Source organism: Podarcis tiliguerta, assembly GCF_965153285.1.
Source record: "Podarcis tiliguerta genome assembly, chromosome: 5".
Lineage (NCBI taxonomy): Eukaryota > Metazoa > Chordata > Lepidosauria > Squamata > Lacertidae > Podarcis > Podarcis tiliguerta.
The window spans coordinates 1,616,085-1,631,334 of NC_139538.1; the positions used below are offsets into that span (position 1 = coordinate 1,616,085).

At 47.4% G+C, this 15,250-nt stretch overlaps 1 protein-coding gene across 6 annotated transcripts in view; it reads right to left on the bottom strand.

Moving 5' to 3' along the window:
* The window catches only part of IL1RAP (interleukin 1 receptor accessory protein), a 94,087-nt gene that overhangs the window by 19,907 nt on the left and 58,930 nt on the right, over positions 1 to 15,250 (bottom strand). For all 6 annotated transcript variants that reach the window (XM_083442136.1, XM_083442137.1, XM_083442138.1 and 3 more), the window contains 2 exons: positions 14,759 to 14,908; positions 8,563 to 8,706 (listed from right to left, as the gene is read on the bottom strand). In XM_083442136.1, coding sequence (XP_083298262.1) covers positions 8,563 to 8,706; positions 14,759 to 14,908 — 294 coding nt within the window. The remainder of the gene's footprint in view (positions 1 to 8,562; positions 8,707 to 14,758; positions 14,909 to 15,250) is intronic.

The window sequence follows — 15,250 nt, forward strand, 5'->3', positions numbered from 1 at the left end:
ACTTTGTTGGACTGGTCATGTTTTTTGGAGGCCTGATGATCGTCTTCCAAAGCAACTACTCTATTCCGAACTTAAAAATGGAAAGCGTAATGCTGGTGGTCAACAAAAGAGGTTTAAAGGCAAATCTAAAAAAAAAAAGCAGTATAAACACTGACAAATAGGAAACGCTGGCCAGCAAGCGCCCTAGTTGGAGAACAGCCTTGACCAAAGGCGTCATGGGCTTTGAAGAGAGCCAGTGTGGTGTAGTGGTTAAGAGTGGTAGTCACTTAATCTGGGGAACCGGGTTCGCGTCTCCACTCCTCCACATACAGCTGCTGGGTGACCTTGGGCCAGTCACACTTCTTTGAAGTCTCTCAGCCCCACTCACCTCACAGAGTGTTTGTTGTGGGGGAGGAAGGGAAAGGAGATTGTGAGCCGCTTTGAGACTCCTGAAGGGGAGTGAAAGGCGGGAGATCAAATCCAAACTCTTCTTCTTCTTCTTCTTGAAGACACTCGAACTCAGGACGCAAGGGAGAAATGTGCTAAGAGGAAGGCACGCTTGGCAAATCCACACCGTGATCAACCCCTGCCTAGAAACTAATGTCCCCACTATGGAAGGACGTGTGGATCCAGAATTGGCCTCCACAGTCACTTACAGACTCATTGTTAAAACCGTGTTTATGGAAGACAATCTTACTCAGCTACGAGGGCTTGCCAAAGAAGAAGATAGATGATAGATCATCATTATCACCATCACCATCAATAGGATCTGCTGCCAAGAAAGCTGTGCCTGGGACTGCCTCTTAGGTTTTTCTGTTCGGACACAAGCACCATTCAATTCCATGGAGCCGACTCTAAGATATATGTACTGTATTTTTCGCTCCATAAGACGCACCAGACCATAAGACCAGACCATGAATCTCAGAAGCCAGAACAACAAGAGGGATCACTGCGCAGTGAAAGCAGCAATCCCTCTTGCCGTTCTGGCTTCTGGGATAGCTGCGCAGCCTGCAGTCGCTCCATAAGACGCACACACATTTCCCCTTACTTTTTAGGATGGAAAAAGTGAGTCTTATAGAGCAAAAAATACGGTATATATTATGCATCAGGAATGGTTGAGGGAGCTGGGGAAATAGGAGAGTCACCTTCAAATATTGAAAGGGCTCTTCCACAGAAGATGCAATGCTCTGCCCTTGCTTTTGGAGGCTCTGGCCCCACCCAGCACTGGGGCGCAGTCTCTCTCCCCCCCCTCAAAAGTTGCAACAAGATAAAGTTGCAACAAGATTCGTGCACCTGCTGTAATTTGCAGTTGATTAATCAAAGGATGAAAACAAACATAAACTGAGAGATTAAAAAAACCTCAAGAACAATTGAAGGAGGGGCAGAGTCTGCCTAACGATGAGCTAGCGGGTGAATGAGTGATAAATACGCCCGTCAGATGTGGTGTCGTCTGGGAGAAACACAGTGCACCTGCAGAGAGGCAATGGGGGTATAGTGGTTAGAGTGTCAGACTAGAGACCAGGGTTTGAATCCTCGCTTGGCCACGAAGTTAAAGGGTACATCTGCACCAGTGCCAGGTTTATGTACAATCATACCTCGGGTTACAGGCACTTCAGGTTGCGTTTTTTCAGGTTGTAGACCGCCGAAACCTGGAAGTACCGGAACAGGTTACTTCTGGGTTTTGGTGGTTGCGCACGTGCAGAAGCGCTAAATCGTGCTTTGCGCATGCACAGAAGCGCCGAATGGCAACCCGCGCGTGCGCAGACACACAGATGTGGGTTGCGAATGTTGCTGGTTGCGAACGTGCTTCCCACACGGATCACGTACGCAAGCCAAGCGTCCATTGTATAAACTAAACAAGCTATGGCTTAGGGCTCCACTCTCTTGGGGACCCCCAAAAAATTTAAAGGGAAAAATAACCTGGATGCACATTTCCAAAATATAAGATAAAAAACAAATAAAATAAATCCTACTTACAGCAACAGGGTTTTGAGTTGTGTAGGCTCCCATTGTGTAAGTCATGGGCCTCGCCTGCTCCCTCAAATATCCCTGGTTTGCTCCTTTCTATATATAGGGTCCCTACATTCTGCATGGACTGGTTGCAGGGCAACATGTGCAAATGGCCTTAGGTACCTATGAGGTCCATCAATTACCATATAGCATATAGGTAAAGGTAAAGGGACCCCTGACCATTAGGTCCAGTCATGGCCGACTCTCGGGTTGCAGCGCTCATCTCGCTCTATTGGCCAAGGGAGCCGGCATACAGCTTCCAGGTCATGTGGCCAACATGAATAAGCTGCTTCTGGCGAACCAGAGCAGCGCACAAAAACGCCGTTTACCTTCCCGCCTGAGTGGTACCTATTTATCTACTTGCACTTTGCTGTGCTTTCGAACTGCTAGGTTGGCAGGAGCAGGGACCGAGCAACGGGAGCTCACCCCGTCGCGAGGAATCGAACCACTGACCTTCTGATTGGCAAGTCCTAGGCTCTGTGGTTTAACCCACAGTGCCACCCGCGTCCCTTCATATAGCATATATTCAACAACAAAAACAGCAACAATTTGTTGTTGACAAAGGACAGCTGGACATAGAAAGGAGAGCATAGCCAGAGAGGATCCCTGAAGATCTAGTCTGGGATCAGGTTGTTTGAAGGACTGCCTGTCCCTGTATGAAGCACAACACTAAGATTTAAAAGGCTGGCGGGCAATAGAGTCATGGCCTTTTTGGTGTTGGCCTCTGGGTCTCGGAACTCCCTCCCAAGTGATATCGAATGCACCTATCTTTCACGTGATTTATTTTACGTAGGATAATTTAGAAAATCATTTAAATCAAATAATCCCTGTGCAGCGTACATTAAAACCATCACCACTCTATAAATAAAAGCAGGAACATTTTAAAATGGGCATACCTAATTGGTTTTTGCATCTGGGTTAAGCTTGCTGAAACAGATTTTTAAAATTAAAAAAGCGCAGGTATCTGAAACTGCCAAACTTTAATAGGAAGGTTGCTGTGTTGAAAGCTCAACTCTGTAAAGGCACAGAGCAAAAACTGTTTGGCCCTTGCATGCAAGTCCTCAGACCAAACTGGTCAAATAGGAACATGGAGGGCAAGCTTTCAAAAAGGACATGAAGACCTTTCTGCTTCCATCTCTCTTTTTTTGGAACTAATATGCATGGCCCGCTTTCTTTAAAGGGGTTATTCATGATTCTAAGGCAATCCTTTTTTAGCTTATTTCCTTGGAGGTGCTGGGTTGGGCCGCAGAGAGTTTTTAGACTGTTGTACCAGAGCCAGAGCAGCGCATGAAAACGCCATTTACCTTCCCATCGGAGCGGTACCTATTTATCTACTTGCACTTTGACATGCTTTCGAACTGCTAGGTTGGCAGGAGCAGGGACTGAGCAACCGGAGCTCACCCTGTCGCAGGAATTCGAACCGCCGACCTTCTGATCGGCAAGCCCTAGGTTCTGTGGTTTAACCCACAGCGCCTCCCGCGTCCCACAAGACTCCTTAGGGTGGTGATAAAGTAGGATATAAAATCCAAACTCTTCTTCTTCTTCTTCTTCCCCACCTCCCTGGGCTTTGCCTCAAAAGGCAGCATATCATGAAATACCAGAAGTTAAAAAGTACATAGTGAGACCCAAGGAGTGATCATCTCTGTAAGCGAAACTGGGGAGAGGAAGGTGAGGCTAGGAAGGAAAGAAGGGTGGCATTCTGGGATCTGCAGGAGCCCAGCGAGGATGTTGGGGGAGAGCACTCAGAATGGCAGCCTGCCCATCTCGTCTAAAATAGCAGGGGAACAGAAGGAGCAGAGCAAAAGCTTGAGGGCGTGGGGGGCGGATTCCATCTGTCAGAAGACATCTGTGACTAAGACCGGGAGGAAAGGAGAGATCGTTGACGGCAGCCAGCGGGCTCCATTCCCTGAATCCCACGCCCACCTTTCCTCAGCCTCCCCTGTGCTCTGTTTTATGCAGGTCATGAACTGGCCACCCATCCGTGATGCTTTCGTTGTGATTCCTGCATTGCAAGGGGGTTGGACTGGATGACCTTCGGAGTCCCTTCCAACTCTACAATTCTATGATTCACAGGACAGTGATGGATGCAGCAGGTAGCTCTTTCCAAAGGCCTTTTAGAACCCCAGGCTCATCCTGCCGGGATGCTGTGGAGTTGGGAAAGGATCAGCCAAGAGCAACCAAAATGATCAAGGGGATTCACAGATGAAGAATGGTTGCTGCTTTGAGGAATGAGAAGTAAGAGGTGACATGATGGGAAGTGGATAGAGGAAAGTTTTTTGGGGAATCACTGACTTGGGAGGGACCGCAAAAGTCATCGAGTCCAACCCCTTACAATTTGGAGAGCATAGCCAGAGAGGATCCCTGATGATCTTGTCTGGGATCAGGTTGTTTGAAGGACTGCCTGTCCCTGTATGAACTTCTTCACACAGTTCACAGTTCAACTGTGGAACTCCCTGCAACTTGATGGCTTTAAAAGAGGATTCAAGAAATTCATGGAGGAGAGAGGGCTATTGATGGCTACTAGCAAGGATGGCAATGCTCTGTCAAGACCAACTTTAATTGGTTTTAGAGTATGCACATTTTCCAGTTTCACAGAACTCGACAGCAACAGCTCGACGAAGGGTTCTGTGGAACCAAAAAGCTTGCTGACGCTGTCACCAAACTTAGGCCAGTGTAATTAAAATAGATCTTTTTTTTTGCAGCAGACGACAAAGGCTATTGCTGCTGAGGAAGAGAGAAGAGAAAGTTGCCTTCCTTCTGCCGGAATTGGGCCAGGTCTCTGCAAAAGGATGAGCGAGGGAGGAAGGAAGGAAGTTAAATTTGGACGCTTCACGTCAGTTGCTCTGGCTCTGGATGCGCAAGGCAGGGAGACCTGCAGGGCAAACAGATGCTGTTTTTAACCACCGCCGCTCCTGGGCCCAAAAGCCGTATATGTGCACTTCTAGAGCATCTCAAGCCTGGGGGGGGGGGGTTCCAAACAAGAATAAAAACACAGGGAGCTTTTAAGTAGATGGAAACCCGAGCCCAGAAACGGAATGGGAAGTGGGACCAGGTCTTATCTGAAAAGGATATGCAAGGACCAAGGTCACGGTGGGGTGATGAGGACCCCTGTCACCCCACAGGAACCTCTGAACCACAGGGAGGGCTCAGTCAGGATGGGACGGGGCTGTCCATCAGGCCCGCCCTTGTTTCCTTGTCCTGACCAAGATGAAAGGAGGAGGAAGGAACCGGACGAGCAGCTTGCTTGGCCAAAACTGGACAGAAGGCCCCAGGCTGGCCAGCCCTGGGAAGAAAGGGAGCTTGCCCCCCCCCCCCAATTCTTGAGCAGCCCCCCCCCCATCCTCTGGGCTAGGCTGCTACACGGAGGGCACAAAGCTATGCTAGCCGGCTCCTTAACGTAAGGCTTGGATCATGCCCCAGTTCTGTAATAATAAATAATAATACTAATTTTTTTATTTATACCCCACCCTTCCCGGTCCAGAAAACCGGGCTCAGGGTAGCTAACAACAAATTTAAAACACTTAATTGAGGCAACAAAAAACAGCATAAAATACAGCATAAAACGTGCATAACAATAAATTCAGAATTCAAAAATCAATTTAGGGGAGGAAATCCATCCAATAAATATTAGATCACCAGGGCTAGCTGGCTAAATTAGTCCTCTTTGGGCCAGCAAGGAGACCAGGGGAGAATTAGCTGTGGGATCCCAGAGCGGGGAATCTTCATATAAAGGGGAGGTGGAGGGAAGGAAGGAGAATAAAAGATCAGGCTAAGTTCAAATTGAAAGCCAGGGGGAATAGCTCTGTCTTACAGGCCCCGTGGAAGGAAGTTAAACCCTGCAGGGCCCTGGTCTCATGGGACAGAGCATTCCACCAGGTCGGAGCCACCACTGAGAAGGCCCTGGCCCTGGTGGAGGATAATCTGATTTCCTTAGGGCCTGAGACCTCTAAACTATGGTTATTCATGGACCTTAAGGTCCTCTGCGGGGCAGACCAGGAGGGGCGATCCCGTAAATATGAGGGCCCTAAGCCAGAAAGGAATGCTCCAAAATACCACCGGAAAGCAGGGGAGCAACATGGTTAGGAACACCACAGGCCTAAGAGAGCACTTTGCATAGAATACAGGCTGAGCTGTGAATCAGGAGGTCCCCAATTCGAATGCTGCCTCTTGCATGAAATCACTAGGCAGCCTAAGGTGAGCTCATCTCCACCTCTCAGCACCACCTGCAATATGACCCACCGCACAGGGGTTGGGCTAGATGTCTGTTGGGTGTCCCTTAAAGGTAAAGGGACCCCTGACCATTAGGTCCGGTCGTGACCAGCTCTGGGGTTGCAGCGCTCATCTCGCTTTACTGGCCAAGGGAGCCGGCGTACAGCTTCCAGGTCATGTGGCCAGCATGACTAAGCCACTTCTGGCGAACCAGAGCAGCGCACGGAAACACCGTTTCCCTACCTTCCCACCAGAGCGGTACCTATTTATCTACTTGCACTTTGACGTGCTTTTGAACTGCTAGGTTGTCAGGAGAGGGGACCGAGCAACGGGAGCTCACCCCATCGCAGGGATTCGAACCGCCGACCTTCTGATTGGCAAGTCTTAGGCTCTGTGGTTTAACCCACAGTGCCACCCGCGTCCCTGGGTGTCCCTTACAACTCTACAATTCTGTTTTTCCATGATTGCAGCTGGGATAGCTCAGTCAGTACAGCAAGAGACTCTTAATCTCAAGGTGATGGGTTGGGCAAGAGATTCCTGCATTGCAGGGGGTTGGACTAGATGACCCTCAGGGTCCCTTCCGACTCTACAATCCCATGAATCTAAGTACGGACAGCTCAGCAGCCTCCCATTGCCCCTGGCTTCCCATCCCACCCTCCACCCAAACTGCCCTTTCCCATCCTCCTCAGATTCTCCTCTCTGCCACTGGGCTACTTTCAGCTAACACACCAGCAAGATATGCAGAAAAATGCCAACTACAGAATAAAGAACAGGCAATCCTTCATGGAAGAGGCCCAACGGTTCGCATTCATTCTCATCATTTACCCTGCAGAATTTGATCTTTCGGCCCTTCATTTGGATTTCCCTTGGCAGGAACCGCGAAGGAACAAGGGCGGCTTTTTCTAAAAGGCCAGCGACTGCCCTCCTGACTTTGACTGTCGAGTCAGGGATTTTGGGAGACAAGCAGATTCCTCAGATTCAGGAGCAGTTACCATTACTTGACAGACACAGACGTCTGCAGAGAAGACGATTTCAAAGATGGGTGCCATATCCATAACCTCTGGTCCCAACTGCTCGTACCCCCTGCCCAGCAACCAGGGATAATATGTCATTTCATTTCCAGTTTCTCAATATCCTTCTTAAAAGGATCTTGATGAGAAGGGCATTGGCAAGCCGGAGGGTGTGCAGAGGAGGACGACCAAGAAGATCAAGGGGTCTGGAAACCAGGCCTTGTGGTTGAAGGATCTGGGTAGGTTTAGCCCAGGCTTCCTCAACCTCAGCTCTCCAGATGTTTTTGGACTACAACTCCCATGATCCCTCGCTAGCAGAACCAGTGGCCAGGGATGATGGGAATTGTAGTCTCAAAACATCTGGATGGCTGAGGTTGAGGAAGCCTCAAAAAGAGGAGACTGAGAGGAGATATGAGAGCCATCTCCAAATGTCTCAAGGACTGTCACGTGAAAGATGGAGCAGGCTTGTTTTCTCCTGCTCTGGAGGGTAGGACTCGAACCCAAGGCTTCAAGTTAGAAGAAAGGAGATTCTGACTCCTTTCATCAGGAAGAACTTTCTGACAATAAAAGCTGTTTGGCAGCAAAATTGACTCCCTTGGAAGGTAATGTACTCTCCTTCCCTTGAGGTTTTTAAGCAGAGGTTGGATGGTCATCTGTCCTGGATGAGAATCCTACATTGAAGGTGGTTGGACTAGATGACCGTTGGGGTCCCTTCCTACAATTCCACTCTTCATGGGTCTTCCTCCTAGGGGGAGGAATTATTTTATGTACTGTGTTATCTTATGTACTGTGGCTTGCCGTTGTTTTATTGATTATAGTTTGGAAATTATTTATGGTAATTGTTGAGTGGATTTCTGTTTAACTTTCATATGTTATTATTATTTAATACTATTCAAATGATTGTTGAATGTTACCATTTTGATGTAGGCTGCCTATTTTAAAGTACTGTCACATTTTTGCCTTGCATTAGATTGTTATAAGACGTTCCTTTTTTTGCTTCTTCAGCTTGTTAACCGCCTTGAGTATTGTAAGATAGAAAGACAGTATACAAATTAAAAATGATGATGATGATGATGATGATGGGGGCCTGAAGGTTCTGGGAATGGGAGCAAAATACCCCCCCTTCTTGAAGAGGGAGGCCAAAAAATAACAGTGGGGACCTCTTTAAGAAACTTGTGGCAAGCTGCTTTCAAACCCAACATTAACCGCAAGGGCTGCCGGAGCTGCTTTTGCTAAGTGTGGCGGTTTGCTCTCATAGCCGAAGGGCTGTGTGTGTGTGTGTGTGTGTCTGTGGGTGTGCGGTTTGTGCAAAAGCAGAAAGCCTGCTGCTCTCGGCTGCTCCAGAGATACTCACTTCCCCCGGGGAGGCTGTCTCTGTCAAAAATGCACAGCTTGTAGCCAAACTCGTTCTCCAGAACCCCTCTCAACGTCAGCAGCACAAACTCTTCCTCCTCGGCGTTCCTCGCGTAGGACACATAAATGTCATACTCTTTCCCGTCTGACGGCCCCAGTTGGAGAGGGAAGCGAGCAGACGAGAAAAGGGGAAAAAAAGGGGGGGGGGATAGGCTTTGGTTAGTTCAGAGTAGCTGCGGGTACATTGGCTTCTGGCTTCTCTGCCCCGTGCCAGGAGGAGAGCAAAGGCCCTGCTGGGGCGGGGGCAGAGACGTCAGGAAAATTGGGGGGCTTTCTGCCTCTCAACACTCTTGCTCCCTTCCAACACAGAGCCTGAAAAAGCACTCATTAAAAAGCAACTCATTCAAAGGAACCTCGTAAGAAGAGTCTGGTGGATGCAGGAGTGGCCACCAGGACCACATAACACCAGTCCTGAGAGATCTGCATTGGCTCCCAGTACATTTCCGAGCACAATTCAAAGTGTTGGTGCTGACCTTGAAAGCCCTAAACGGCCTCAGCCCAGTATACCTGAAGGAGCGTCTCCACCCCCATCGTTCTGCCCAGACACTGAGGTCCAGCTCTGAGGGCCTTCTGGCGGTTCCCTCCCTGCGAGAAGTGAGGTTACAGAGAACCAGACAGAGGGCCTTCTCGGTGGTGGTGCCCACCCTGTGGAACACCCTCCCTTCATATGTGAAGGAAGTAAGCAGCTATCCTATCTTTAAAAGTCACCTGAAGGCAGCCCTGTTTAGGGAAGTTTTTAATATTTAACACTGTACTGTTTTTAACACTCTATTGGGAGCTGCCCAGAGTGGCTGGGGAAACTCAGCCAGATGGGCGGGGTATTAATAATAATAATAATAATAATAACAACAACAATTACATGCCAAAGGGGCCCCATCTAAACCAGCGTCCTGTTCCCACAGGGGCCAAATGCCCCCAAAGAACCTCAAAATCCAGATAGACTGTCTCTGGAGCTGGAGATTCCACAGCAACATCAGAAGAGCCTGGCTGCTGGATCAGGCGAAATTAATAATAATAAATAATAATAATAATAATAATAATAATAATAATAATAATAATAATTTATTTATACCCCACCCATCTGGGCAGCTTCCAACAGAACACTAAAATACAATAACCTATCAAACATTAAAAGCTTCCCTAAACAGGGCTGCCTTCAGATGTCTTCTAAAAGTCTGGTAGTTGCTTTTCTCTTTGACATCATGTGGGAGGGCGTTCCACAGGGCAGGTGCCACCACCGAGAAGGCCCTCTGCCTGGTTCCCTGTAACTTGGCTTCTTGCAGTGAGGGAACCGCCAGAAGGCCCTCAGAGCTGGACCTCAGTGTCCAGGCAGAACGATGGAGGTCCACAGTCCTGTTCTCAAAACCAGATGTCCTTGAAAGGAAACCGACAAGCAGGATGTGAGCCCAAGAGCCCTCTATCCTCCTGTGGTTTCCAGCAACTGGGATTCAGAAGCATCGCTGACTCCAACTATAGAGGCAGAGCAGAGTCATTGCGGCTTGGAGCCATCAGATGCCCTCTCCCCCCTCCATGAATTCGTCCAATCCTCTTTTGAAGCCACCATCCACGTTGCTCCTTTTCGAGCTCAATCTCATTTTGTTCCAACAGCCCCAGAGAATTTAGCATCATCAGCAAGCCTGGCTGCCTCACGGCTCAAGGCTAGCTCCAGATTTCTCATTCTTTGTCTGTCTGTTGGCTCATTGCATTTATAACCCAGTTTTTTTCACCAAGGAGTGTGAGTTGGTGATTCGAACCCTGGTCTCGCAGGTCCAAGTCGGACACTCTAACCACTACACAATGCTGCCTCTCTTGTTTATGAACTGTTTAAAAAGCACAGCCCCCAATCCTGATCCTAGGGGGACTCTGCTTTCTACATCTCTCCATTTGGAGAGCTGTCCATTCATTATTATTATTATTATTATTATTATTATTCCCGATCTGCAAGAGGACATCTCCAAAGAGGGACTGAGGCTTTCAGGCTGTCAAAGGGGGAAGGCTGACTAGGTCTTTGTGGTTGCTAGAGGCAACCCTGTGGCCTTTAATTCCAAAGTTCTAGCCCGGAGGAAAGTCCTTGGCTCTTGCAAGAGATTGGGGGGGTGGGGTGGCGAAATGCAGAGAGGCGGAAGGCGAAGGAGCAATTAGACTTTCTGCACTTTCTGACATTATCATAATCTGCCACATTCAGCTGCGACTCTTAAGGCGAGCTTAAAATGTATTTATTTATTTAATCACACACGTATTTAATGGGCTTATTAGGCTCTGTACAGATTGAAGGCTTTAATGTTGCGGTTGCGTTTCTGCCACTGGGGGGAAATTACCGCGATGAATGAAATGCTTCACAAAGTACTCCAAGAGGCAAACAACAATGCTACAAAACAATGTAATGAAAATAGCAATTTAATGTCCAATAAACATTGCAAAATAATAATAATAATCAGCAGCAACATTTAACCATTAAAAGACTTGGAAAAATAAGACTCTGCATCTATGAAGCACTTCGGGAGTTCTGAGTTCAGAGTTGTCAGGGACCATGTGGGGAAGAATGCTGGGAGCCTTCCCCCCCCCCCATCAGGATCCTGAACTTTCCCAGGAGCAGTGGGACAGTACACTGGTACCTTGGTTTTCAAACGCCTCGGTACTCAAACAACTTGGAACCCAAACACTGTTCCAGTCTGTGAACTTATTTCAGAAGTCGAACAAGCTCCGTTTTGAGTGTTACGCTGAGGTCTGCCTGCTTTTGATATATATTTTGCGTTTTTGTTGTGTTTGTGACAGTGTGGAACCCAGTTCAGCTGCCGATTGATTGATTGATTGATTGTGTGATTGCAGTACAGTGGTACCTCTGGTTGCAATAATAATAATAATAATAATAATAATAATAATAATAATAATAATAATAAATTTTATTTATACCCCGCCCTCCCCAGCCAAAGCTGAGCTCAGGGCGGCTAACAACAATCAAAATAACGGGATCCATTCCAGAGGCCCGTTCACAACCTGAAAAGAACACAACCCACAACTGTGCACACGCGGGTTGTGATTCGCCGCTTCTGCGCATGCGCGTGACATCATTTTGCGTGTCTGCGCATGCGTGAGCGGTAAAACCCAGAAGTAACCCTTTCCGGTACTTTCAGGACGCAACCTGAAAATGCACAACCTGAAGCAAACGTAACGTGAGGTATGACTGTACATTGTTCATTTTATGGATCAATGGTCTCGTTAGAGAGTAAAATTCATGTTAAATTGTGTTTTAGGGGTTGTTTTTAAAAGTCTGGAATGGGTTAATCCATTTTGCATTACTTTCTATGGGAAAGCAGTGCGCCTTGGTTTTGGAACGCAATTCCGGAACGGATTAAGTTTGAGAACCAAGGTACCACTGTATAGATTTGGAACAGTGGTTCACAGAGGGACATAGTTCAGAAGACCGAAGTTGGGAAGAACTGGGTGGTGAACAGCTGGGAGAAGAAGAACTAGAAATCATCCATCCGATCAGCCCAAAGTCAAGGAGAGCAGGTAAGGTGGCAGCCCAGAAAGCAAAGTGGTGGTGAGATCAGGTTGCAAGGCGAAGAAGTGAGAAGGCTGACTTGGAGGCAAGTGGCTGTAAAACTTACTGTATTTTTTGCTCTATAAGACTCACTTTTTCCCTCCTAAAAATTAAGGGGAAATGTGTGTGTGTCTTATGGAGCGAATGCAGGCTGCGCAGCTATCCCAGAAGCCAGAACAGCAAGAGGGATTGCTGCTTTCACTGCATAGCGATCCCTCTTGCTGTTCTGGCTTCTGAGATTCAGATATTTTTCTTCTTGTTTTCCTCCTCCAAAAACTAGGTGCGTCTTGTGGTCTGGTGCGTCTTATAGAGCGAAAAATACGGTAATTGGGAGCAGCTTTACTTTGAGAATGGACTCTCTGTTCTTTCGCTGTGGTCATTAAAATCTCTTTAAATGGTAAGGGACTATTTTTGCTTTGTTCTTCTTATCCACAGGCAAAGGGAGAGGGAAAGCCGGTCCCCAGAAGCTTGACAAGATACAGCTGCTGAATGAGGCCAGTGGCCCATTGAGTCCAACATCCTGTTCTCACAGTGGGCAACCGGATGCCCCAATGGGAAACCTTCAAGCAGGATTCGGATAACAACAACAACAACAACGATAATTTATTATTTATACCCCGCCCATCTGGCTGGGTTTCTCAGCCACTCTGGATGGCTTCCAACAAAACACTAAAATACAATAACCTATTAAACATTAGGCTGCTTTCAGATGCCTTCTAAAAATCTGGTAGCTGTTTTTCTCTTTGATATCTGGTGGGAGGGTGCCACTACCGAGGAGGCCCTCTGCCGGGTTCCCTGTAACTTGGCTTCTCACAGCAAGGGAACTGCCGGAAGGCCCTTGGAGCTGGACCTCAGTGTCCGGGCTGGACGATGGGGGTGGAGACGCTCCTTCAGATTTAGAGGACCGAGGCCATTTAGGGCTTTCAAGGTCAGCACCAACACTTTGAATTGTGCTCGGAAATGTACTGGGAGCCAATGTAGGTCTTTCAAGACCGGTGTTATGTGGTCTTGGCAGCCGCTCCCAGACACCAGTCTAGCCACCGCATTCTGGATTAGTTGTAGTTTCCAGGTCACCTTCAAAGGTAGCCCCACGTAGAGCGCATTGCAGTAGTCGAAGCAGGAGATAACTGGAGCATGCACCACTCTGGCGACAGTCCGCGGGCAGGCAGGGTCTCATCCTGCGTACCAGACGGAGCTGGTAGACAGCCGCCCTGGGCACAGAGTTAACCTGCACCTCCATGGACAGCTGTGAGTCCAGAATGACACCCAGGCTGCGCACCTGGTCCTTTAGGGGCACAGTTACCCTATTCAGGACCAGAGCCTCTTGTCTCCTGTGGTTTCCAGCAACCGGCACTCAGGCTGTGGAGGTAGAGTGTGGCCATCGCAGCCACCAGCCGTCAACAGCCCTCTCTTCCTCCGTGAATTTGCCCACCATCTAAGCAGGTCGCCACTGCACAGGTAGAGTGGAAGGCAGAACGGAGCCCAGGTGTGGGAGAATCGTGAGACCAAACAGGAGCCATTTGTCCCTCCCTAAAGGAAATGTATCAGGGGGTGACTTAAAGGAATGTATCAGGGGGTGACTTAAATGTATCGGGGGGGGGGGGGATGTAGGCAAAGCACAGAGTTACTCCACCTGGAAAAAATAAGCGGTGGACCGAACACAGAAGCAAGGCAAGCAAAACAAACACCTGGAAAGTGGATTTAAAATTTACCAACTTGCAAACCTCTGAAAGAGAAGTATATGAAAACGATGTATATGACTCCTGTTAAATTTGCAAAACTGTTCAGAACAAGTTCTAATAAGTGCTGGAAGTGTAAAGAGAAAGAAGGTATGTTTTATCATGTGGGGTGTAACGTAATCAAAAACTATTGGGAAATGATATATAATGAATTGAAAAGGATGTTTAAAATAATTTTTGTTAAAAAAACAACAACCAGAAGCTTTTTTGTTAGGTATTATAGGACAGTGCCAAAAGAGTGGAGGAAGTTATTCATGTATATAATAATAATAATAATAATAATAATAATAATAATAATAATAATTTATTATTCATACCCTGCCCATCAGGCTGGGTTTCCAACAGCGGCTAGGAGTCTACTAGCCCCAATATGGAAAGACGACAAGATACCAACGAAAGAAGAGTGGCAAGTCAAATTCATGGAATACGCAGAAATGACGAAACTCACCAGAAGACTCAGAGACATAGACAATACTTATATAAAGACTGGGAATCATTTATGCTGTATTTACAGAAGTATTGTAAGGAAATGGACTCATTAGTAGGGTCTGAGTAAACACTTACAACGAAGAATACAAAAGGTTAAGAAACAACAATATGGAAAATTTGGTCTAAAAATGTTAAGAATATAAGAGCTTTCAGCTAAAAGATGGAAAATAAGACAAAATGAAGCAGAAGTAGCAAATAGCTAAAAAACCAGAAGGGGAAGTTGAGGGAAGTCATGGGCTGGGGGGGAGTTTTGTTTTATTGTATTTTCTTACGTACGGTAAATGTTTTGAATCTTAAATTGTAAAATGTAAGAAAAATGTATTTAAAAACAACAACAAATGAACACTTCCAGCAACGCCCCTTACCTAAGATGGTTTCGTCCGTCCCAAAATGAGCCCGGTAGAAGAGGACCATTTCCAGCCAGTAGAAGTGGTAGACGAGGGTCAGGAGGACCACCAGGACGATGGTGGCCCCCAAGCCGCAGACCAGCTCCACCGTGTACCTGGGCACAGGGACTGGGGGGGGGGTCAAGGGAAGAGGAAGGGAGGGGCATTCACCGTGGATTATCATCACCATCACCATTAATTATCATTAGATTATTCGAGCTGTTCGGCAGTGGAATTTGCTGCCAAGGAGTGTGGTGGAGTCTCCTTCTTTGGAGGCCTTTAAGCAGAGGCTTGACAACCATATGTCAGGAGTGCTCTGATGGTGTTTCCTGCTTGGCAGGGGGTTGGACTCGATGGCCCTTGTGGTCTCTTCCAACTCCATGATTCTATGATTCTATGATTTACATCTAGCCCACCCTTTCCCCAAACCATGACTCATGGAGACTTATATAAAACAAAGCGACAAAATAA